Source organism: Hippocampus zosterae, chromosome 2, assembly GCF_025434085.1.
Source record: "Hippocampus zosterae strain Florida chromosome 2, ASM2543408v3, whole genome shotgun sequence".
Classification (NCBI taxonomy): Eukaryota; Metazoa; Chordata; class Actinopteri; order Syngnathiformes; family Syngnathidae; genus Hippocampus; species Hippocampus zosterae.
In genome coordinates, this window is record NC_067452.1 from 14901008 (window position 1) to 14926896 (window position 25889).

Below are 25889 nucleotides of genomic sequence, written 5' to 3' on the forward strand. Positions count from 1 at the left end.
TGGAGTAGGACGAAAAATCAATGCAGAGAATATAGTGGCAATTACTAAAGCTGTCTGAAAGTCAACCTAGTGGAACAAACTAACCAACGCATGAATAATTAAGCAGAGAGGAGAAAAGCCGATGGACTGACTGTGGTGCGCGTTTGCTTGGCTGGCCTGTCGATCAGTTCTTAGCTGTGGCCACCAACGAACTGAGTGTATCAATTCAGCTGATGAAAGAAACACATGGTGACACAGAGGAAATGTTGTGTTTGCTTGCCCTCATGGCGCTGTTTGTGTCCGGGTCTGAGCGAGTGTGAAAGATTGATTTTGACCATGTTGCTTTGAAGCACTCGCCAAGAGCTGCCTGCTATGAGCCACCTGTGTTGCTGCCACAAAACGCTTGTCTGGCTTCCACCTGCAAACTGTGTCTCCATCATGGCTTGGTGCTGCGTCTTGGCTTGGCTTGCCTCACTCTCACCTGATCCCAGTCTGGCTTCTCTATTTTTGCTTTCAACTGGCAAATGAGGTGAGCAGTGCAATTTTTCTTGTTTCACTTGCGTAATGACGTTGAGTTATGATGGCTTCTTTGGCTCTGTGTCTGTGCTAGTCTGTAAACCGTTTCTGCCCAATAAGACCAGCGCAACAGAGTGTACATTGTTAAGACACATTGTTAAGAAAGCAGGTGTGACTTTTTAATTGTATCCTATTAGCTATTCTTGGATGTATTATCTGCCTGCTTGACTGCTTCTCAATTCAACTCTGGTTGGTTGGCTTCAATTCAGTGCTTCTGCTTCTATGTCATGAGCAGTCGTTTCAATATTAATGAGCACGTGAAAGGGCAAAGGTTGGTTGGTTGGCGTGTTAATTAGTAGGACTCTACAAAATGACTTCCATGAGACTTTGGATAAGTGCATGTGCAAGGCAAGAACTGTCAGCGAAATAAAAATGCAGATTTCATATTCTCTTGCATTGAGTTTGCTCTCAGTGGAAATGTCAAAGAACCTCTGTCTTGCCTCTGGCAAAAGACAAATGGTAGCGAGTGTCTCATTGCGGCAAATATGCCCTAAATCAGCCGCAGCCAGTTTAGGGTGTACACCGCCTGCTGCCTGCGGACTGCTGGGATAGGCTCCATTCAGCACGGCCACGACCCTCGTGAGGAGAGGTGGCTCAGATAATGGATGGATGGATGAATGAATGGCTAAATAAGCGGTAGGAGCCAATGGCAAAGACAAATTTGACCCAGCAGCGAGCAAAGTCACATTTAACCCACTTTGGGAGAAACTATTCCAAACCAACACACTTGGTCATGCCCTTGGCCCAGCTCAGCTAATCCAAATTCACCATTGGCTGGGCCAGTCCAACATGCAATCAGCAAATCATTAGCCCAGTAGCTTGATTGCCAAAGTCTTAGTGGCATAATATCATTTTTTAAAAAACAAAAAAAAAAAAAAAAACTATGCTTGCTCAAAATGCCGTTTTTTTTTGTTTTGTTTGTTTGTCCGTATAGATCAGGGTTGTCAAACACACGACCCGTGGGCCGGAACCGGCCCACAAGAAGGTTTGATCAGGCCCGCAGGATAATTCAAAAGTGAAAAATGCATAAAATACACAGAATGAATATTTTTAATTAGGTGCAATTCATGGAATATCCGCTGTTTTGATCAGAGGTAGGTGTAAGGTGTAGGCAGGGATTACATTTAGATTTTATATGCTCGTGTAAATGGTTTAAAAATGTCTTTCGTTATAAATCTTGTTTAATCTTAAAAGTGCATTACTATATTTTTCAAAACCAATTACTTGTTAAAGGGATGGTACATGTCATGGTAATCTATAACACTTTATTCAAGGCTACTGGACTCTTCTTGTCAGTTGAATTGTTTGTGTGGTTTTCTTCCAAAATGATTTTGGCCATTAGACTATAAGGTTAATGAAATACTATTTCACATTCACGTTGCTCCTCACCCATAAGAAGAAAAGGACAGGCAGCGAGCCTGGAGGTCATTCAGCCAGGGGTGGCATGAGTGCCAGGGCAAGGTCGAGATGGTTAGCCAGCCACCAAGCACTTTAATCTCCAACAGATTCCCACCACCTGGCCCTGCTGGCGTCACACCAGGCAGGCCCCGCAGCACTCAATCTGGCAACCCTGACACTGTGTTACAAAAGGCTGCTAATGGCAGCATGGACTGAACACACAAGTATATCAAACCTGCCATTCTTAAAGAAGACTGAACCTCCTCTATTGCTAACTCTGTGAGGGCGACCGCCGCTGTGGATGTGAGCACATGAATGCTGGGCTGCTTTAGCTCTATTTACATAGCGGAGGCAGCTACGTATCACCACCCTTCAAATGCACCTTCTGCATGCTGAAAATAAGCCCAATTAGATTTTAGCCTCCCAAGCCACACTCTTGTTTTTAACTTGCACTTTAGGGTTATACTTTCCAACAAAAAAAAGCAAATGACAAAATTCATGGATTCCCCCAGCGCGAATCAGGGAAATCACAAATCTCTTGGAGGGCCACTGAGCTTTTTGGCTTGACCACACTCTTATCAGCATGTTCATACCTCCTGAAAATGGACGGATAAATGTTAGACATCTTTTTTACGAGACTCTTTTTGAACATAAACAACATAAGGACCTGGTACATCTCAACACGTTTTTAGTCAAAAATAATTTCCCTCTTCACACACAAATCTTCTAGCTTTTGAAAGTATGCATCATTTACAAGACACTGACAATACTGCAAGACATGCCTATTTGCAAACCACATCCCACAAGCCTTCTTTGCCGCTACAAGATCAAAGTGACACCAAACTAGCATTGCACTTACTGACATACACTCCCTTCTCCAACTCCCCCTCAGGACCCCCCCCCCCCCCCCGAAAGTGTTTCAAAACCGTATATCTGACCATCTGCATTTTTCTGCCATTGTCGATGTCAATGATGGTGGTTTGTACATGGTCAAGCGAGAGCACAGCCGACGTGTCATCAAACAAATTATGTGCATGTGCTGTACACACTGCGACACAAGGGCGGCCTTTTAAGATCCATCCACCTGCTTATAAAAATTATTATTTTCATGGTCCTTAAATGCAGCCTCTGTGTGGTTGAAATGGCCACATGGAGCTTTAAGAGTCAACCATGAAAAAGGACGATATGACATGATATAACGGACCAATTGAGATCATTCTTGGAGTAGACATGACCTCTTTTGAGCTTTGACATCTCCAGTACATGTGCTCATTCGCAAGAAATGGACAGATGAGAAATAAAGAGAGCAACATTCTTTTGGGAAACTTCCATTCATGGGAGTCTCTCCTGCATGGCTTTGCTGTCATCGGCACAGTTTTACACCTAAGCTTTAGTTGCTCCTTCCAGCTGTGTTACAAGTCAAATATGAGAGGAAAATGCTTACCGGCGAGATGTCAACAGCACCCAACAAAAACACAGCAGAAAAAATAAACACAGACACAGAAAACAAAATAAACAAAAAAATGATATTTAGAGATAATATCAATGTCATGCTGATTCTCTTCTCCCCGGTGTGTGTGCGTTTGAGCACGTGTCTGTCTGTCATGTGGTGAGTACATTTATAGGTGTGTGTGTGTAAAAACCTGTAGTGTGTTTGAGTCATTCTTGCAGAGAGAGAAAGAAAGAGAGATAGAGATCAGTGCTGTTTATTTTGTCAATGTCTGTGGCGATGGGACCAAGCTCTTGGTTTGTGTTCATGTGTGGATGTGACAGTTAGTGTACATCACGCCCCACCTTGAAGACAGCATTCTGTAATGAACCATAATGAGGTGGCATGTGTGTTGTCTTTGGAGACCAGATGTGATTGGAGACCCATCTCATCACTGCTGTGTAGGAAAGATACAAGAGCTGACTTTCCAAATATTTCCATTGGACAGAATGAAAAACAAGCGGCCCGGTATTCCAGTGGTTAGCACGTCGGCTTCACAGTGCAGAGGTACCGGGTTCGATTCCAGCTCCGGCCTCCCTGTGTGGAGTTTGCATGTTCTCCCCGGGCCTGCGTGGGTTTTCTCCGGGTGCTCCGGTTTCCTCCCACATTCCAAAAATATGCATAGCAGGCTGATTGAACACTCTGTATTGTCCCTAGGTGTGAATGTGAGTGTGGATGGTTGTTCGTCTATGTGTGCCCTGCGATTGGCTGGCAACTGATCCAGGGTGTCCCCCGCCTACAGCCCGGAGACAGCTGGGATAGGCTCCAGCACCCCCCCGCGACCCTCGTGAGGATCAAGCGGTACGGAAGATGAATGAATGAAAGAATGAAAAACAGTGCTGGTGTATTATTTTTCATATCTGCATCCACTTGTTCTCTGGTGTGTTTTGTGTGTGATAGCATCCCACAGCTAACTGCATCCTCTTGGTAGTAAAATCATTCATTCATTCATCTTCCGAACCGCTTGATCCTCACTAGGGTCGCGGGGGGTGCTGGAGCCTATCCCAGTTGTCTCCGGGCAGTAGGCGGGGGACACCCTGAATCGGTTGCCAGCCAATCACAGGGCACACAGAGACAAACAACCATCCACGCTCACACTCACACCTAGGGACAATTTAGAGTGTTCAATCAGCCTGCCACGCATGTCTTTGGAATTTGGGAGGAAACCGGAGCACCCGGGGAAAACCCACGCAGGCCCGGGGAGAACATGCAACCTACCAGGCCGCGTAGTAAAATCAGCAAAGGGCAAAAGCAACACCATAATTTGACTTCACTTCTTTTCGCTAATTGGTCCTTATTTTGGACCAGTATGCATAAATCTCAGTTTTCATCATTAATTTGTTCCAAAAAGTCCATCTGCAACCCAATTAGATTGAAGATTGAAAGGATCAGCTCATGATCCAAATCATACCAAGTAATGTATCAAAGATGGTGGAAACAGGGTTATCACATGACAGGCTCACTATTTTTGATGACAAATGCTACCTCATATGGCAGATGGATAATGACTTAGACTTTTTGAAAGGAAAAAAAATGCACAATTACCATAGGAAAAAAAGAGTTATTGAGTCATCATTAATTCTGAGGTTCTTTGAACATGTTTCAGTTTACCTTGGTGATCTGCAAGATGAACAACAGGCAGACATATTTTCCTGCCCAGCACAAGTTTATAGTGCAAAGGGAATGGGTGGAGTTTTCTTTCTTTTGCTATTTAGCTAGGCTTTGCACGGGTAGACCTTTGCCTAAGGGGGTGTTTGCGCCATGGTACGTCACTCTGATGCGATGCAGCCATCTTCTCTCATTTCCATGAAAATGAGGGTGGTCTCAGCGCATGGAGTGCTTGACATTACAGAAGCAGGATTAAAGTCTGTGCATAGCATTAACACGTATAAACTGCATTTGTACAGGTAAACAACTGCAAGATCTCTCCTTGCGGATGATGTAGTGATATGGGCAATTGAAGTGGGTAACAGGGAGACATGATGCTGACAAGAACAGGAGTCTTGGTATCGTTGCAAAGCGGCAGATCGAGGCGGAGTATGTCCTTTAATCATTTGTTCTTGGTTTTGTCTAGCCAAACTGTGTCTTGACATGAAACTAGTCCGCGTCGCAAAAACAGTTGGTGACTGTTGCTTCAACGAGCACACGTGTGTTGAAAGAGCATCAATCAGATAATGCAAGCGTAGAAAGCAGCACAATGATTGTTGTTTTCATGTCCGTCATGGGGGGGGGGGGGGGTGTACCCACCTTTTGCCCAAAATCAGATGGCACACTCCAACGAGCAAAAGCTGGAGAGAACATGGATGGTTGGGTGGATGGATGGATGGTCATCATATTTCAGTCAATCATGCTGTGAAAACACATCCCCAATGGGAGTGTGTGATTTGCGGGCAGCGGGTGCACCAGGCCAAATATTCTAAACTCAAATTACAGAGAGTGTGGGTAACATCTGCCCAGATTGAGCGGATATACAAAACCAAAGCAGCCACAAAAGGTCACAGTAAGGCTCCAGATGTCAACATTGTGCTGGCAAAGTGGAGGATTCACGATGAGAGTATTCAAAATCTGTGCCCGATTTCTCCGTTCTTTTTGTGTGCAATTATGGAAGAGGAATGAAATCTTTTGTACTGGAAAATGTGATGAAAACAAACTCGAATTAAAAAATCGAAACATATATTTCTTTTTTCTCAGAAAGCTACGTTAGAACCCCCCCCCCCGTCCCCCGCCACACACACACACACACACACACACACACACACACACTCTCTGCATATACAAGATAGCAATTTATTTGACACTGTAATTACAGCTAGTGATCACATATCCATTTATCAGGTTGTTTCCTCCAGCTGTTGGCTGCCCTCCAAAAAGTATCACTGTGTCACACAGGAACGTGAATGAAACAACTGGTTCAGAGAAGAAAATTGCTTTGGTTGTCATTGCCGTTTTAGTGCTGGCCGATATGGAATAAATCTTCCGCCGCGGTAGAAGCCTTTTTACATCACGATAATGATTTACCATGAAATATTTTCACTTATTCTATATAAAAAGAAATACCGCACATAATGACTGCTTACATTTTCTCACTTTATTTTAAGGTGACATTAAACGGATTAAATGAGAAATGCATCAAGGAATGTTGCTTATAAAATCAATCAAATGTCAACAGGAGCAAAGTAGCCTAAAATATTTTTGCACAAATGTAGATGTCAATGTAAAAAAGACTAACATTGATTAAAATGTTTTAAAAAATAAAAGATGAGCTCTACTGATGGGCAATTTCTAGAACATTCATTGTACAGATCTAAAATGTCCACATCAAACCTCAAGTGAAAACAAATCACATTAGTCATATTATATTTATTCAATACACAGGTATATGAATCAATCTTTTGAATTGCTTATCCCCAAGATGAACATGGTTGTTAAATTATGTTGTGTGATTTTCTCTCCTGACACTTATCCAATTCCCGTCTATTTAGCTGTTCAAAGAGAAATGTGACATGGCTCCAGCGAGACCTGAAATTAACTCAGTCACCCAAGCACTTAATTTGGTCTTTCACGATCATTAAGATAACACTAACTTCGCAAGAAGCCTCTGTTAATTACCGGGCCGCGTAGGGGCTGCTTAACGTTCAGCGGGAAGTCATTCCAAAGAGAGGGACCGGCAACGCAAAAGGCTCAATCCCCTTTGAACCTCCACTTGCACGTGGTTCTTGGTATCTCTCAAATTGTCTGGTCTGCAGGATTGAGGCACCGGACAGGATAGGAGCGGAGGAGCTCAGAGAGGTAAGGTAGGGTGAGGCCATTTCAATATTTGAAAACAAAAAATTAAATCTTCAAAAGAACTCTAATGTGTAGAGCGAGCCAAGAAAGGGATGCCAGAGTAGGAGTTATGTGCTCCTGTGGGAATGATACTTGCAAGAAGTGTTGCTTCTTGGCCATAATGGAGACTGCGATAACTGACGGAGGAGCGAAATTACGTATTTACGAATGGTTGTTGCCAGCTGAAGTTCATTGTTTGCTAGCTGCTGCAGCCTAAGTCGCCAAGTAGCACTGATCTCGCCTCGAATTGCATAGCAGACTAACAACACGCCGTTCAGTTGTTGGGAAAACGTAAGGATCGGTAATTTGGTTATGCTATTCTGTATGCTTTGATGAAGCACAAACTGCAAATTTAAGCCCCTAAACTGCTATGCGAAACAGTCTTTTTTTGTAAGTAGTTATTTGAAATTAGATGTTTGTGGTTGATCATTCACGGACTTTCCCATGGCACATTTCATTATTTGAGCGCACATACGCTATTTCAGAATTTTCATGAACTGTTAGATTTACTCCTGTACCCTTGTACTCAATGTATGTACTGTATGTCTGACGGCCATGTAATGAATGAATCTCGTTCCTCTGTGGTTGTTCAATCTGCTTTCTGGTGGCAATTCTGTTGCGTGTGAACGACAAATGAAAGCATTTGTCTAGAGGGTGGGCAATTATTTTCCCGGGGGGACTAAATGAGAAGCAGAAAATATTGTGGTGAGCCGGGCCAAAAGTTAGAAATAGAAATAGAAAATAAAGAAGATAGCACAATGTCTTTGTATGCCAGAAATAATATAACATTCTCCTCCACCATCACACTCAGCACTGGTTCTCCTCAAGGATGTGTACTGAGCCCCCTGTTGTTCACGCTCTACACATTTGACTGCTCTCCGACTCTTATTAGCGGTCCAGTTTGCGGAAAGTTTCTAACATGATAACAATCAAACCATTCTAGGAAATGTTCATTTACTCGAGCCACAAGCAATTCACTCTGAGCATGGAAATTTCCAGAATCGGACTGAGTAAGAATCCCTTCCTTGTTTTTCAAAGTCTTGTAGATTTGAGTCTTTCCGACTCCAGGCGTCTCCTGAATGTTTCGTACTTTGTTACCCACTTCGTTTAATCAGATACATATAACTTTCCCTTCCATGGTCATTACTCTCTCCCTCTTTCTTTGTCTTCCCCTCCCTCCCTGTGCTCTGTAACTTCAAGTAACTGTGCCACCTGGTGTCGAAATACAGTACGTCATTACAAGTCCAAACGAAATGAATGCAATCAAACCTGAATCGTGCACAAATCTTCGGCGAGCCGGATTAAAAAGACCAACGGGCCGGATCCGGCCCGTGGGCTGTAGTTTGCCCACCCCTAAGTTTGCCCATTCTAGACTCTAGAATGACAAATGAAAGCATTTGTCTGTCATTTCAAGCTTCTGCTGTAATTGCATTTGACTGTGCAAGTGAAAATTGATGATAAGTGCAAGAGTACAAAAGAGACACGAACGACAGTTTGCTATCGGCTTTGCAATTTGATGTTTATTTTTGCATGATTCCTGCAAAATGTTAACATGGCGTCCATTTCCACATGTAAATTCAAACTTGTGTGACATCCCGTGCACACCATTCATAAGAGTCAACTCTCTTGTCAAAGACCTTGTGTTGATGGAGTGCTATTTTAAAAAAGACCCCAGGAGATGGGTTATATAAAGGGCATACACAATGTGGCAACTTTGACTCAGTAGGGGACCCATTTCCACACTGACTATGAGGCAGCATGAATACAAAGGAAGCTCTTGTCACTCGAGAAGATGGAGGGGAATGAATAGAAAGACAATGGAACACCATATCCAGAGCAAAGGCTGCTTTTAATGTCTGTTGTAAAATCAAGAACACAACAGTTAGAATGATCATAATGGGCAGCACGGTCATCCGGTGGTTAGGACATCTGCCTGACCGAGGTTCGGGGTTTTCTCCGGACACTTATAGTTTTCAATGAAAGCTTTCATTTGCCTTCAAAGTGTCAGCAAGCAATGCAGAGTCAAACTATTTTGACTGATGGCGTGCGTGTAAGCCTTCGCCAGGCACATGCAAGGGCCTACGGAGACCACCCAAGCAGATGCTTGATTTACCAATTAATGCATTTAGGGCAGGGAAATAGGTCTTAACCGCGGGAGTCAGGGAAACGTATGGTACCAGATCAGAAAAGGGCCGCAGCTATTAGCGCAACGGCCTTCTATGACTGCTTTGTTGCTCCTTTTTTAGTCCTGCCCGAGACAAATGAGGGAATAAAATAGGAAATGCACAGATGAGCCGGGGCAGTTCATCAATCCTCAGCATTCATGAAAATAATAATTATAATACATTTTATTGATGTAGTGCTTCTGGATATATAAGTTGCTTTACAAAGGTGCAAGAAAACAGCAAAAGCAGACACCAATAAAAACACAAGCAAAAAAATCCTCATAAGAGTAATGTGATAAAAATAATTGCATGTGCATATGATCATCAAACATTAAAAGCAATTTTGAACGGACTTTTGAGTTTGTTTTTGAAGATGGAGAGGTCAGAGCAGGCGCAGAGCGGTTGGAGCAATGACTTCCACGGTGTGGGGGCAGCGATGGACGAGGCTGCGTTTGTGTGTGTGTGTGTGTGTGTGTGTGTTTGTGTGTGTGTGTGTTTGTGCAGTTTACACTAGCCATGTACTTGTTTTAATAATCCAAGGCAAAGCAGCAACAAAAGTGAAGAAACCTGGAGAGAAATTGAATGAAAGCAACCCTGTCCTCCCACCGGATTATGTTCTCTTTTCATATTCTTCCATATCTGGCCCTCTCCACCTCCCTCAATCTTTTTGCTTCTCACTTGTTCATATTTCTCAACTTCGTGACTTGCCATTTGGCAGGTGGTTTGTTTTTTTTTCCGTTCTTGTCTCAGGACCATGTTGAAAGCGCAATAAAAATATCCGCGCTATATTGCTGTCACGCGTGTAGCAGCAGCCTGCATGGTGTCGGGCACGTGTGTTTGACCTCAGGATGTTTTGGGGCGGCCGTGGAGCCTCGCAGACGACGGATTTGTAGTGACATCGGGACTGTACCTTGAGGCGAAACAAGTTCTCCAGGTTAGCATCGTGAGTGAGAGTGAGACGGAGATGGATGGAGTGTGACACCCTTGGGTTAAATCAAGCTTGCGGGATGTGTTGGGGGACATGTTGCGGACATGCATACATGGCAGGAAGAGGCAAAAGCTGATTTGAAAAATGGGAATGTCAAATCTTTGATGTGCATTCTGCTGGAGTCAGAGAAAACGGTCTTTTTAATGAGAGTGTGATGGTGCGCTCGCGCTCGCACACGCACTTTTTTCTTTTTAATTGGGGGCTCAATTTGAAGCCACTGGCCACTGCTACAAGCCGCATGAAGTGTATTAAAATTATTGTGGACTTTTTTTTCACAAAGCGGAATGCAAAAAGACACACACGCATGCTGCTGGCTGCACTTGGGTGACCCTTGTCCAGATGAAATCTCTTGAGCTTGCAATTAACTTGGAACAGAGTGGCTCTGACAATTGCATTTTCAATTTAGATTCCAGCTTTTATCTTGGTTCACTGATAAATCACTGTGCAAGATAAAACACTCGAACCCCAAGGCCTCACCCAAAATGTTTTCTTTTCTTTTTTCTTTTTAAACCAAGTTGTTACTGGTGTAACCTGTTTTTTGACTATTTTGTGTGGATTTTTACAGTGCAGGTCAAAATGACCCACAACATAATCAATGTGATTTTTTTTTCAACATAATGTGAGGGGCAAATTTGAACTATAGAAGCTTGCGCAAAACGGATTTTAAAATGTATTGTAATTTAAAGATATGATGCTTCATAAAAAAAAAATCCCCCTGTTGCTAATCCTAAATCTTAGTTGATAAATATTACCAAGTATATTTTTAAATTACATCCTATATTATGATTCAGGCTCATTCAAAATCAGCGCCAAAAAAAAAATCTAGATAAATTTGCTTGCATCACTGATGACAAAATGGAGTCAAAATTTATTACATTATGTATGTGTTGAATCAAAATAAAACAATTACTTTCGATGTATTGCCTATTTTCTGACGTGTTCTGCATCAAACCAGTAAATCATAATTCATGTTTGTGCACTGTCAATTTGAAATAACACCCATCCATCCATTCTTGAACGGCTACTCTGGGGTCGGGTTGCGGAGGCAGCAGCTTCAGCAGGGAAGCCCAAACTTCCTCAGCCACATCTCCTCCCAAGGCGTGTCTCTATCCTGAGTTGGCCTCCTGCCAGTGGGACATGCCCGGAAGACCTCCCCAGGGAGGCCTCATGTCCTGTTTTTGAAAAAAAGAGAAAGTACTCTAAACATTTTTCAGAAAATAATCTACAGAAGATTAGATTATTAGAAGAGTCACAAAATGTAGGCCTAATCCCCACAAATTAATACTTGGTCATAGACCTGTTTTTTCAGGAGATATTTTGTCTGTATGATGTGGGCCTATTTGGAAATAAATGTATGATTTCTGTTAATAAGGGTTTAAACCGGTTATTTTCCAGTCAAATTAATACCTGTGTTCTTTTAAACCTTAAACTCAATTTGTTTTCCAACCAAATGTGTTTCTGTTGATTTTAATACGCTGGTGTCAAACTCAAGGTCCTGGGGCCAGATCGGGCCCACCACGTCATTTTATGTGGCCTGTGAAAGCAAAATCATGTGTCAACTTTGATAATGCTTGCTAAAATCTGTCGCGAAATGTCAAAGTGTCGTGTGAAATAACGATGAGATTATGCCATAATCTTGTTGTCCTGTTTACACTCACTTGAAAAATAATTGAACAAACAACACACAAATAGTTGACTGATTTCAAAACAAGTAATCCATCAATTTGTTTTGTACATACAATAATATGATGAGATGATTAAACATTTATTTGGTTTCACTGTCGTAACGGTCCTCTGAGGGAAGACGTAACTCCAAAGTGATCCACGACAAAAATGAGTTTGACACCACTGTTTAAATGACTACTGTGATCAACGTTGTGGGATATTTTGAGAGAACGGATACACCTTGAAAGTAAATATAATTCCACTACATTTTCTCTCAGACCTTTGGGAAGTCAAAAGATGTCGGTCCACTTTTCACAAGAATGCATACAAACTCGCATGCCAAAAAACAGCGTAGAGATATAAAGGGGAGGCTGACGAGGCGCGTGTTGGGGATGCATTCCAGTGGGACTAATTAAAGGAATGGAACAGACTGCACAACTCATCAGAGACCAACGCAAATTCTCCAACTCTCTCTCTCTCTCTCGCTCGTCCTTTCTCTTTTGCTCCTATGAGTTGGATTAATGAAAGCAACATCATGCAGGCTTGTAAGAGCCGCTGCTGCTTTATTGCCACCATTTTGCCTGGCAGATAACATCAAGTGCTGTCGACTTCCCTATGTGACATCTATCAGAAACACCTGAGGAAGCGCCACAAAACATTGTTGACACATGCCGCTGTAAACAATAATCAAAAGATAATTTTGATTATTGTTTAAAAGGAAAGTAGAAGGTTTGGTGTGGGTATGAGTCGAAGGGAGTCTATGCCAGGTTGTGTGCAATTCAGATCCGTGGCACACTTGACACTAATGGAGGCAATAGTCTTCCACCTGCCTCTCTTTTATTTTCTGTGGCCATGACACATGACACAGCCTCTCTCTTCTCTGCGACAAACACACCAAACAAGCAATCCTAATGAAATGGTGCTTTGTTTTTGTCATCACATAATCTGCACTGTGTGTGTATTTCAACCTACGAGGGGCCAGGCGCGAAAGACTGTCGGAAGCGCTCGGGTGAGGGTGGAGACAAATGAAAGAAAAAGGAAACAAACGCGGCAATCCGAACATGCGTACTGTTTATGTGATGACCTCCGTAGCCTGAAAAAGCCTTGACTCAGCATTTCTGGCTTTGCAGCTTCCCCCAGCTGGAGAAATGCTTTGCATTGCCAGATGACTGGCACACGCTGATTCAGAGTCAAGCCAAGGCTTAAACGCACATTCACAAGCCCTCAGAAAAGCACTCACATGCACACCATAACCCCTGAAAGCCTCCAGATTGCTTGAGACCATTATCATGGTTGGTATGAAAACAAATATGGATGTCGCTTGCTGGAATGTTTTCAGTAGACTGATAAAATGCTGACAAGATATTGCCATGGGCTGGCCTCAAATCTAATTACAGGGGCGACTCGGCTCTCCCCAGTGTGACGTGGCATTTTTTTGTCTTTTGTGCAAGATTCAGAATCGGATTTATTGGCCAACTTTGTAAAGCACACACAAGGAATTTACTTTCCCAGCCTCCGGGCGGCTCATCAGCTAGTTCCTGCGGAAGGCTGGTAAGGTGGTGGTTCGCCGCCCTCCGGGCGGCTCATCAGCTAGTTCCTGCGGAACGCTGGTAAAGTGGGCCTTCGGCCCACAAAAGTGTTATTGCTTGGTTCAACTTTTTGTTCATCTTCATTGCTTATCGCGAAAATAAAGAGATGTTTAGCTCTACTAAATAACTAACAATTTCATTGCAATGCTTGTGGGTAGACAACATTTTTTCGCGCGATCGTAGTGAGCCACTGCCTGAGCGGCGCAGTGGCGGCGCGCAGCGGCGCGGTGAAGTAGGTACGTTTTGAAAAGGGACAGACGGAAGGACAGACCGCGTGCGGGACGACGCGCAATATATATATATAGAAGATAGATGGTTATTTGGGTGCCCTCCAGCCCCCAATTTTTATATTTTTTCTTAATTAATCAAGCAGCCACAGGCCACCAATTGTCCATCACTGTGTTCAAATAGCAGACAGACAGACTAAAATGCTCATTTGGACTTTTTATTTTTATTTTTATTTTTTTAGATAATTAAACTAAAGTTCATGTTAGGGTTTGGATGTGACCCCAATATCACGACAACAGGCAGGTATCGTGGAAGCCAACACTTGGCGTAGTTTATTTAAGAGTCTTCACAAACTCACTCAGGGAGAAGCACGAGGAGTCCACAAGGACATGTCCGCACAAGGAACAAGAAGCTGCAGGAGACTGCAGCAGAGTCCACTGGTGTGGTGACGGCACCAACTTGCACTGGGGAATGGTCTGTGAGTCAATTTGTACTAGTCCAAACAAGCAGATAGGCAACAGGTGGGTTGCCTATCTGCCTATCACAGACTCAACAGCTGATGAGTCTCAGGTGTGAGGTGCAGAGCACCCTGGCTGACGAGGCTGCCTGGCTGGCCCCTCCCTAACAGTTCAGATGGGACCAGCAGGAAGTACTGTCCTGCAGTCACCCAAATATGAAAAAAATAGCAATTCTAAAGGATATAAACTATATTTCATGGTTAAGTCTATATTTAACAAGCAGGGACAGGCAACAAATGGCCGGATCTATTTTTCCAGTGTTCTAGTTTGCAGTGTAGTTCTTTTTATTAATTTTTATTCATATTTTATTCAATACATATGCAATCAGATCAATATGAAAACGACAATATTATTATAGAGCTAATGTTGCTATGATGTATGTATATACTGTATATATATTTTTTTACTGCTTGTGTTTTCTCTGGGAAGGCAATGAAATGGGCTTGCTTTAAGTTGACGGTGCACTTCATTTAGCAGATGCCAGCCAGCTATTTGCAGCCATACCCATTTATACACACACACACACACACACATACACACACACAAGGGACGATGAAAGGAGCACAACAGAACCTGGCTCATCTCCGCTTTTGATGTTGACCGGGTGATCCACTTGCCTGCAAACACGGGAAATGAAAGAATGATTTCCACAACATCCCTTAGCCTTCACCCTCTATCTCCTTGTTTCCATCTCCTCATCTCTACATTCTCATTCAGCCGTATCGACCTTGTGAACGTTAAAGCACAGAGCAATATTTTTCCATGTTTTTCTTTCTTTTCGCTGAGATGAGTTGGTCTGGTATGTTTCACCATTTTCTTACAGCGCTTCATGTTTTATGCATGTGTGCTTTACAAATGCATACAAGTGGTAGGGAGTTCACCTGCATTTATCACAATCTGATCTCACCACATTGGTGTGTGTTCTCTGATTAAGTATGCATGTATTTCCCCCCCACCCTCTCCTCTTTTCTGGCAGAATGCGGGAGCGGGGCCCTTGTATGTGCGGAGTCGGTGTGTGGAGTCTACTGCTGTCACTTTGTCTGGCCTCCCTCACTCATGCACACAGGAGTCACACAGGTAGGATGGCTTGTGTTTAAAGCACAGGTGTCAAACTGCGGTCCTTGATGGCTGGTGTCCTGCCTGACTTAGAATGGTGTTGCGCTCCACCAAAAAAAGAATCATCACCAAGCTCTTCAAGTGCCTGACAAGTCCCGGTCATTTGAATCAGGTGTGGTGGAGGAGAGAATACTTTCATCAGAAAATTCCAGCATTGATGGTTTGTTCCAATTTAAAAGTCCTTCATGACATTTCGAGTCAGATGACTTTTCAACAGGCTGTCATTGATTGGCTTAGCGTTCACAAATCAAACAAAACTCCAATCTTGCTTGAGTTGCCAAACTCAAATTCAAATTGGTGTTAGACCATAAATTGCTATGACCTATAGCACACAACACTACACCACACCAAATGCATGTTCAATCCTTTAATACACTACAAAATGCTCATTTATGATGCTGGTGAAAGGAGACGGATTCACTCGTCTTTCATCTAGCACTTGTTCAGACAACAAGGCCTATGCAGAAAGAATTGTTACGATTGTATTATTGCCCATCTTTTACGTGATGTGTTCCGTTGTATTATCTTTGTGAGTTTACTCTAACTGTTCTGTAATGTACTTCGTTACATCTACAGCTGTTGTGAAAGTACGAGATGAATAAAGATGTATTGTATGTTCTATTGTCACTGATTAAAATATTAGGAAATGTCAGCAGCAGCGGCAGCAGCCATTTTGCCGATATCCCGACAAGACAAAAAGCACAGAAGACTTCTCATAAGCAGTTGATTTGGGTTACATCGTCCTTCCAAACTCTGGCATAGGTTTAAGGGATGTGATAATAAATGCACTTATGAGCTGACGATTCCTCACACTTAGTGTACCTTCGGGGCTGAGCAGTTCCTTCTACACTGAAGTATATCAATGCTGGAACTTTTTATTTTTTACAAAATAGATGGACTTAAATGTACCTAAGCAAGTATTTTCACTTAGTATTGTCTAAAAAACATCCAGACTTGGAATCCTGAGGCGGCATAATGCTGCATGGCCCCCGCAGCTTGAGGGAAGAGGCAGACGTTCACACTTCTCAGCCAGCTGAGCATTCAAGAGCCTTTGCTCCGAAGCTATTGTCAACATTTTCGGTTGGCTAATAATGTGTAAAATTAACAGGTCACTAGAATTGATTTGTGAAAAAATATTCACTTGACCATATGTGGAAATAGGGAGGATTCTGCCCTAGAATATCCAAATCTTTTAGTCCCGGGCTCCGCTCGTCTGAATTTGCCGTCGATGTAGCAAATTTGTAAAACAAGATCCACTGAAGATCATCTTCGGTACTGAAGTGGACCAAGCAGCCTTTATACATCTCACATTTTCAATGCCAATGTTGCTTCTAAGCGTTTGCAACACACAAAAATGATCAATGAATATTTATTTCAGGACATAGGGTTGTAACAGAAAAGTATTTGGCAGTCAAAGTATCTGACTTGAATTATTTTGCTTCTTTCTAATTGTAAAAAAATACTGAAACAATAAATGTCTCGTAGGTGGTCTACAACTTTGAAAACAGTCGGGCTCCTGCAAGCTAAAGAATAAAACACTTTTCGTGCTTCTTTTTTGAACAGTAGTTACACTGTCACTATGCAATTGCTTTTATCTATATTTAAAAATGAACCTGTGAAGCTCACATAAGACTAGTAGGCATTCCTAATGACATATGAGGCTTTTGAGTCATTTTTCCAGGAAGCGCGACCTTAAAACTGGCCAATAACGGGACATGAGTAACCCCAACAAAACAGGTGTTCAATTATGGAAGGGCCTCTCTCCGTGTCGCGCTCCCATCAGGGAAGGATGAGTCTCCAAAATGCCTGTAGCTTGCGACTGACATTGAGCAATGAGCCTTACACTTTCGAAATCCTCGCTTGCATGATATCACTCCCGTGTGAGCCAAGTGGCTGAGTCACAAGTCTAATTGAGCCCGGAGGCCTATTACTCCTCTCTACTTTATTTCTCATGCGAGGGCTGGATATCTTTGCCCCTCAGGTCCACCGTGATCACCTGTGTGCTGTTGAAAATGACCTCCTTCTATTGTGTCTCCTTCCCATACGTCTGAATGATTCTGTGTGCCATTGGGGCGCTGATTTATGGTTGTCAGAGTGTCATTTAAAAGCTTTAAAAAATGAAAGGTGCCCACGCACTGCACGGTGCTAGCGAATCCGGTTAGCAAAAAAAAAAAAAAAAAGGACAGTTGGCTCCTCCTGAAATTGGTGGTCAGGCCTCGAGGCTGGCTGAGAAATAAAATGGCACTTGCAGACAAATAACTTGTGCACGTACTGTAGTGCTGTCACACTTGCTTACTTTTAATGTCAATCCGTGCATTATGGTATACGTGCAGGCACATCTCCTTGTGCGTTATTGCAAACACCACCATTTCGCCAGAAAATGGCATTTGAAGTTTGCTCTTCTTGTGAAACAAACCCAAAAACCAAAGCGGGCCCAAAACAACATCTGGCCAAAATGACTAATAAGCATGGACACCATCACCTGAGGAGGAAGCCAGAAAGTTATTAAATCAGGCTTTACTGTATCTTTCGTTTGACCTTAGATGATTGAAAGTGATGGCTGGCAAATGTTAAGCTCTGCCTTTGGCTTTCGTGTGGTGATCAGGCTCTGCATGGGCTGCCCTTCATCTGAATTGCTTGTCTTTGTTGCGTTTAATTGTCACAACCGCTCAACGCACTTGTTTCGGGTTTCACCTCCACAGAGTGGGTGACTAGAGCGGGGGCAGATTGCTATTGTTATTATCATATCATTTTCTGGGAGTTTACATCAGCAAATGTGCAGAAGACTATAAACGTGACTTGATGAGTGTCTATGGTATAAAAGATGAACTTCAATGATCTCTAGTTTCCAGACATACTGGGCAGAGGATGGAAATATTATCTTTAACGCAGATGTTGTTGCTTTGTTGTTGTTGTTGGGTTTTTTTGGGGGGATGTAACCCACACTTCCTAGATGGGTGAAATAAACAGCAACAATAATGCCGAGATCGTAGTGGAATAGCAGTTGGCTGTGCAAAGCTGCATGGCGTGTGTCAATGCTCCTTTAGGGTGTACCCCTTCTGCTGGTGCGATAGGCTCCAGCCTCATGATGAGAAACGATTCGGGTGATGGATGGATGGGTGATTGTCACCGGGGATTAACAGCATTCTTTTACAGTTTAGCGCACAGACGGGGAACAAGCGTCATCAGTTCACCACTGAAGACTGTCCCTTAGGTCACATCAGAATGTGCTTTCGTTGTATCTTGCACACAACATGAACACATTAATGCAGTTATCTTGATTTTTCTGATGGACAGTGAGAAATGCTATAACAAAACAGATTGGTTGAGGCGTAATTAGGGAAAACGTCACTTTTGAGTGTGCTGCCGTGCAACCACAACGAGAAGGAGCGTTACTCAAAACTGAGCCGTTAGTCACGTTCATGATTCTTTGAATGTGGGTATGAGCCGGAGAAGCTGGAGAAAACCCACAGAGGCATGGCGGAGAACATCAAAGCCTCACAATATTCGAACCTAGAACCGCTCGCGGCAGATGTCAAACCACTGTACAGGTGAGACTTGAAGCAGATAGAAGTTGGAGATCTGAGATGTCAAATTTGGGCTTCTGCTCATTCTTGTCAAAACATTTTGGCTTTGGACTTGCAGAATGGTGATGATGCCCCCTTTACCACATGCAGTGGGTTCATTGATTCAAACCCAGAAATCTCCATATTGCACCATTGATGAGGGGCCACAAAGACATACATTTCCTGTCACAGGCACCCTGTCTGCACTTCTTGGTAACTCCAATTGCATAGGCGGAGTTTGTGGGAAGATGCAGACACCCTCACTTGAGTTCAGTCAGTTAGCAACATTCCCTGGCAAGTCCACATGGAGGAAGTCACACATGCGCCCAGACCAACATGCATTCAGTCGTCAAACAGGCTCTGTAATGTGATGTTTGGAGACAGGCTGTCTGCCCTCTTAAGAAGCTGCTCCTCACTTAAGCTACACTCCGTGCTTCTCCCACGCCATGACTCCGGTGACTCCATATGGCTTGATAAAAAATTCACACTTAAAATGAAAAAATGTGAACGTTTCAAGCTGACAAACGCACAACCACTTACAAAGATTTGCACTAGATTCGCTGGTCCAAACAAGAGGCACTTACCGAGTAGTTTTTCCCAACATTGAGCCTCCAAGCGTTCCTGTCCAAAAAGGACTCACGTCACTGCAGCTTACTGAGGAGCGGTGGCCTTCTCCTTCATTTTCATGTATATTTGTTGTTCTGTATTATACTGTCACCAGGTGGTTAAGGCGCACGCACCAGAAGTAACCATGCAATTTCCATTGAATTGAAGCGAACGGTTTAAAAAAATGAATTCTTCACTTTCAATTTAATAAGGTCAATTGTGTCAAGTTGTACTGCATTTTGTTGTCGAACATTTAAAAGGACAATGAATGAAAAAATAAAAATGGATCAAAAATGTTTCGTTATTTTGGAAGATTGGAACAGAGTGGCATTTCCATTCATCACAATTGGCATAGCTGATTGTAGATGCCGGTGTTTTGAGTTAAATGCATGGTCACAGACCAAAATAAAATCATATCTGAAAGCGCCACTGCTCAATTTGGAATTGTCATAGGTACTAATTTGTGTTTTTCTCTGGAGAACTATCTCTCCACTCTTCACTGAAACTCACGTTTTAGCACATTCTTGTGCATTTTTTTAATGCCCCGAGATTCCACAAGATGGGATCAAAACCCTGGCCAGGAAAGTAGTAATTTGGCATGGAGGGACGATTGTTGAGGTGATACATCACGACTGGGACAAAGATCTTTGTATGGGGAGGAGTTAAGTTGAACCTGGGTCATTAGTGGAGCTTACGAATGTGCATGTATAATTTTCTGGAGCAATTTCGGGGTAAGGTTGTAAAATGAGTTTGCAAGGATATGTTGCAAGTTTCAGAAGGGCTCAAACTAAGCTCATGGTAGGAGCCTTGCCATAACCAACTCGTTTATATTCACAATGATACTTCCCATTTGAAGCGTGTCTGTGTTTGTTAACTCCTGACAACAGCTTGCACTTGGCCACGGCAAGTGAAGTTCAGTTGAAGTTCATGCTTTTTTTGTGATTCCACATCATCACTTTCAATTATTTACTGGCTCTGGCCACTTTTGGCGAGCAAATATAAGGCATCAGGCTCACCGTGAATCGTCTGCTGTTTGGACCTGCAATCAATGAAGGCAGAAGAGCTTAATTCATTACTGTGCTCACATGTGTAATGAATCCCAAGAGGACAAACAAGGCAGCTGAAGCAGCCTCAAGTGAGACCGGCATTAACGACATTAATGACAACTTGGACACAAACAAAAGCAAAACAGCACCATTTCGCACATATAGAATATGTTTGATGTGAACAAAAGCAAAATCGCCAAAAGCGCTCATTGACTTACAGCGGGGGAACAGTGATGTGGCAAAGGACAAATGAGGCGCACACGGGGCTGATGGCATCTGATGACTGCCAGGAAAACCATCAGACGTGCTCATTTTTTCCAATGTCCCCTTCAGGAGAACTTTGTCTTTTTCTTGCTTCCCCTTGGCATCGAAATGAAATATTGATTATGCAGGGAACTTTGGGGCACTGCATGCAAGAGTAGATTCGACACAATACAGTATATGGAACGACCTAGAGCCATCTATCAAGTGTGATCGTTATTTTTCACTTCGGCTCTGTTTTTAATACAGCCTTCCTTTTGTATGGCCAGAAAATATACGTCATAATAGATATCATACACTTTGGAGTGCAGAATCTAATAAACACATCACCATATAATATATCCTTCCATTTTCTGATCCGCTTATCCTCACCAGGGTCGCGGAACATAATGTGTAATATATATAATAATAAGCACAATAAAATAATAAAATGCAATTGTAAGGCAAGACAAGACAAGACAAGACAAGACAAGACAAGATAAGATAAGAAAACTTTATTTGCCCCACAGCGGAAAAATTTGCACTGCACTAATTTACATTGTTTTAACTACAATTAAAAGGATAAATACTTTTTTTCAAGTTCATTTCATGCTAATGTATTTTTAGTAACTAATAGAGTGGGTGCCTGTCAAATTTGATTCAGTGGGTGGCGAGCATGCTGGATCTCATCAGGGGTTGAATTTTTTATGGACATGTTGATGCTGACGACAACGAGAAGCAAGCCTTAGACCAGGAGTGGCCAACCAGTCAGAGATTAAGAGCCAATTTTTTTACTGTGTTACTGCAAAGAGCCACATCACACGCACACACACACTCACGCGCACACACACACGAGCTGCTGTGATTATTTACTACTTGGGTCAGCTTGCTACATATTTGACCAAAGATCGACTTTTGAAGCTACGAACCTCCCGCGATTGACCCGATCACGCACGTGCAAGCATATACGCACACACGCAGGCGCCCAACCACGCACGTGTGCATACGCAAACTCGCACGCACGCCGAGATGAGCGACAGCTGGAACGTCATCGAACATTAACAAAATCGAAACACACAGAGACACAAAGGTTTTTCACCCCCATTTCCTCCTCCCAGCGCTCGTGCTCGACTTGGCACCAGTCCACTGGCTCCCGGTCGATCGCGATTGACGTATTGGGCACCCCTGCCTTGACATCAGAGGTAATTCACTGACTACCTTAGCGCTGAGTGCTGTTGTTTGCGCATGAGCGGTGATTTAGTTGTCATTTGATTGGTTGCCCTGTATGTCAATCAAGTAACGGGATTGATGATAGGCTGATGTAGTACGTTCTGTGTATTTAGTGCGTTGTTTGAATGACATTGCCTCCGCCGAAGCATTTTCAACGCCTGTCATTTGAAAGCCCGGGAGCCGCAATGAGTCAGCCAAAGAGCCGCATGCAGCTCGCGAGCCGTGGGTTGGCCTCCCCTGTCTTTGGCCTATGTTTGGCAATCTTGTTGTATTCTGTAAAATATTCTTTTTCGCTGCCACCTGAAACCGTCATGGTTGTCTTGCAATTGCTGGTGCCACTTCTCTTGCTGTTATTGACAAATTGCCGAGCCAAAATTGCATCACCCTACCTCCATCAGACAGTATGCCAACTTCCATGACAGCATAGAGTAGTCTCTTTTGTTTGTTCTCAGGGCGTGCCGATGTGGAATATCTGCGAGGCCGACTGCCGGCTTGCTAAATTAATAAAGTGGGACATTAGAATACAGCCCAAATGGCTTCTTTCTGCTGAGCTGTTTTTCTTCAACCAGATGGTGCAAATAATGATCTATGAAAGTGGAAAGGTGGTGAACTTTGCTCAGAGGCTTGGTGATTCATAGCTTGCACTTGAACAACTAAGGTGACAGAACCAAAGCAGCCTGTGAGGAGCTGACTCACTATATAAGGCCAGCTAGTTTCTCGTGTCTGTCGGCGTGTACGAAATGAGCAACGGTGCAAATGACGCACCTCTCATATCAGTCCACTAATCATAGGCATTGCTTTAGAACCCTCTCTTGATACGTGGACACAGCAAGGTCTCAAAAGATAACCTCAGTGGAGGGATTGGACCCACCTTTCTTGCTTCATGGGGGGGGGGGGGGGGCTCATTGTGTCTTATTTTGCCTCTGACAGTGCGAATTGTTGTGTGCTGCAGTGATGGGAACCGTTGCATTTTACGTTGAACCAGGAGAGGAATTGTTTCAAAGCATTCATGAGTACATGGTGATGATTGCTCAAATGAGCTTCAAAATGACATGCCATTCTTTCCATTCCATTCAGTTCTTTCCTACTTCCAAATGTCCCCTTTTTCTCACGCTTATCTTTTCTCAACTGTCTCGACTTATGCCTTCTAATTCGCAGTTCTTCCAGCCTGCACTTTCCAACTTTTGCTTTATTTCACAGCTATTAAACCAGGAAATTTCAATCAGGTTGCACAGCGTGAATTCCTGCCAGGGCAGGGAAACAGTGGGAATTTTTTTTCTCCCATGCGGCAATGCTTTTTTTCTCCTCTACTCTTCCATATCATCTGCCTTTTCTTCCCACCCAAATGCAACCTTGCCTCTTTGTTGTTGATGAGTCCAGTCCTATTTCATCCTCCAGAGGTGTTTGCCTGGTGGGTGGTGCAGTGCTGTTTATTCTTGCGCGTTTGCTCACTGCTCACCTTTTGGTCTTCGCTGGACCAAGGTATACAAGAATGTTTTTGCGCCTCACTATCTAATTGTTTTGTATGAAAACCACTGTATCTATTTCTCTCTCTCTCTCTCTCTCTCTCTCTCTCGCTCTGTATATATATATATATATATAAAACAAAAAAAAAATCCTCATCTCACCCCTCGGGTTGTGTCCGTCCCTCATTCAGCTCGGGTCCTCTACCAGAGGCCAGGAAGCTTGAGGGTTCTGCGCAGTATCCTTGCTGTTCCCAGCACTGCACATTTCTGGACTGAGATGTCCGATGTTGTTCCCGGGATCTGTTGCAACCACTCATCTAGTTTGGGGGTCACTGCCCCGAGTGCTCCGACCACCACAGGCACGACTGTCACCTTTACCTTCCAGGATCTCTCCAGCTCCTTTCTGAGCCCTTGGTATTTTTCGAGTTTCTCATGTTCCTTCTTCCTGATGTTTCCATCACTTGGGACCGCTACATCCACTACAACGGCTTTCCTCTGCCCTTTATCTATGATCACGATATCTGGTTGGTTCGCCATTACCATCTTGTCAGTCTGGATCTGGAAGTCCCACAGGATCTTCGCTCTGTCATTCTCCACCACCTTCTGGGCCTCGATGGCTCTGGTGCTCAAGGCCTGCTCCTGAGCAGCCAGGATGAGTGCCTCTGTGCTGTCCTTCAGGCCAGCCCTCTCTAGCCACTGATAGGACTTCTTGAGATCAGCCACTTCAGTTATGGTCCGGTGGTACATCCCGTGTAGGGGCTTGTCCTCCCATGATGGTCCCTCTTCCAGCGCCTCATCTTCTGTTCCCCATTGTCTGAGACATTCTCTGAGTACGTCATCCGTTGGAGCCTTCTCCTTGATGTATTCATGGAGCTTGGATGTTTCATCCTGGACAGTGGCTCTCACACTCACTAGTCCCCGGCCTCCTTCCTTTCGGCTTGCGTACAGTCTCAGGGTGCTGGATTTGGGATGGAACCCTCCATGCATGGTTAGGAGCTTTCGGGTCTTAACGTCCGTGGTCTGAATCTCTTCCTTTGGCCACCTTATTGTTCCTGCAGGGTATCTGATCACTGGCAGGGCATAGCTGTTTATTGCCCGGGTCTTATTCTTGCCATTGAGCTGACTTCTTAGGACTTGCCTCACTCGCTGGAGGTATTTGGCCGTAGCCACTTTCCTTGTTGCCAGTTCGAGGTTGCCATTGGCTTGTGGTATACCGAGGTACTTGTAGCTGTCCTCAATGTCTGCTATTATTCCTTCAGGGAGTGAGACCCCTTCAGTGCGGACTACCTTTCCTCTCTTAGTCACCATCCGACTACATTTCTCAAGCCCGAATGACATCCCGATGTCGCTGCTGTAGATCCTGGTTGTGTGGATCAGTGAATCTATGTCCCTTTCGCTCTTAGCATACAGCTTTATGCTTTATGTCATCCATGTAGAGGAGGTGACTGATTGTAGCATATATATATATATATATATTCATTCATTCATTCATTCATTCATTCATTCATCTTCCTAACCGCTTGATCCTCACTAGGGTCGCGGGGGGTGCTGGAGCCTATCCCAGCTGTCTCCGGGCAGTAGGCGGGGGACACCCTGAATCGGTTGCCAGCCAATCGCAGGGCACACAGAGACGAACAACCATTCGCACTCACACTCACACCTAGGGACAATTTAGAGTGTTCAATCAGCCTGCCATGCATATTTTTGGAATGTGGGAGGAAACCGGAGCACCCGGAGAAAACCCACGCAGGCCCGGGGAGAACATGCAAACTCCACGCAGGGAGGCCGGAGCTGGAATCGAACCCGGTACCTCTGCACTGTGAAGCCGACGTGTTCTATCTATCTATTTTATGCTGTATATGTACTGTATATGTATACAGTGTATGTATGATTTTTCAATGCCCTCCCACTGACAAACCAAGAGATATACATATTGTCAGATAAACCAAATGTATGCAAATTATCTTTCCTGACAATGATCCATTCCACCCCGCCAACCCGCACCCTTGAAACAAAACCAAACTATTGTGGCGGTCACGAGGCAATGAGGAATAATTGCATTTTAATTTTCCAAGCAGAAGAACAGGCTTACATTTTCTCTCTTCACACAATGACGGGTGCTGGCAGCGTGTCAAGCACAATCACATAACAGCAAACTAAGAGCTTACCTGCAAATAATGACACAATGAAAACAAAGAA

The 25889-nt window shown here is 43.6% G+C and overlaps 2 protein-coding genes across 2 annotated transcripts in view; one reads left to right on the plus strand and one right to left on the minus strand.

Moving 5' to 3' along the window:
• The window catches only part of mxra8b (matrix-remodelling associated 8b), a 197007-nt gene that overhangs the window by 144398 nt on the left and 26720 nt on the right, over positions 1–25889 (minus strand). The gene's annotated exons all lie outside the window — the stretch shown is intronic.
• LOC127596074 (chemokine-like protein TAFA-2) overlaps positions 1–25889 on the plus strand; it is a 61567-nt gene that overhangs the window by 15762 nt on the left and 19916 nt on the right. Inside the window, exon 2 of the mRNA XM_052058240.1 lies at positions 15397–15497. Coding sequence (XP_051914200.1) covers positions 15398–15497 — 100 coding nt within the window. The 5' untranslated portion in view covers position 15397. The remainder of the gene's footprint in view (positions 1–15396; positions 15498–25889) is intronic.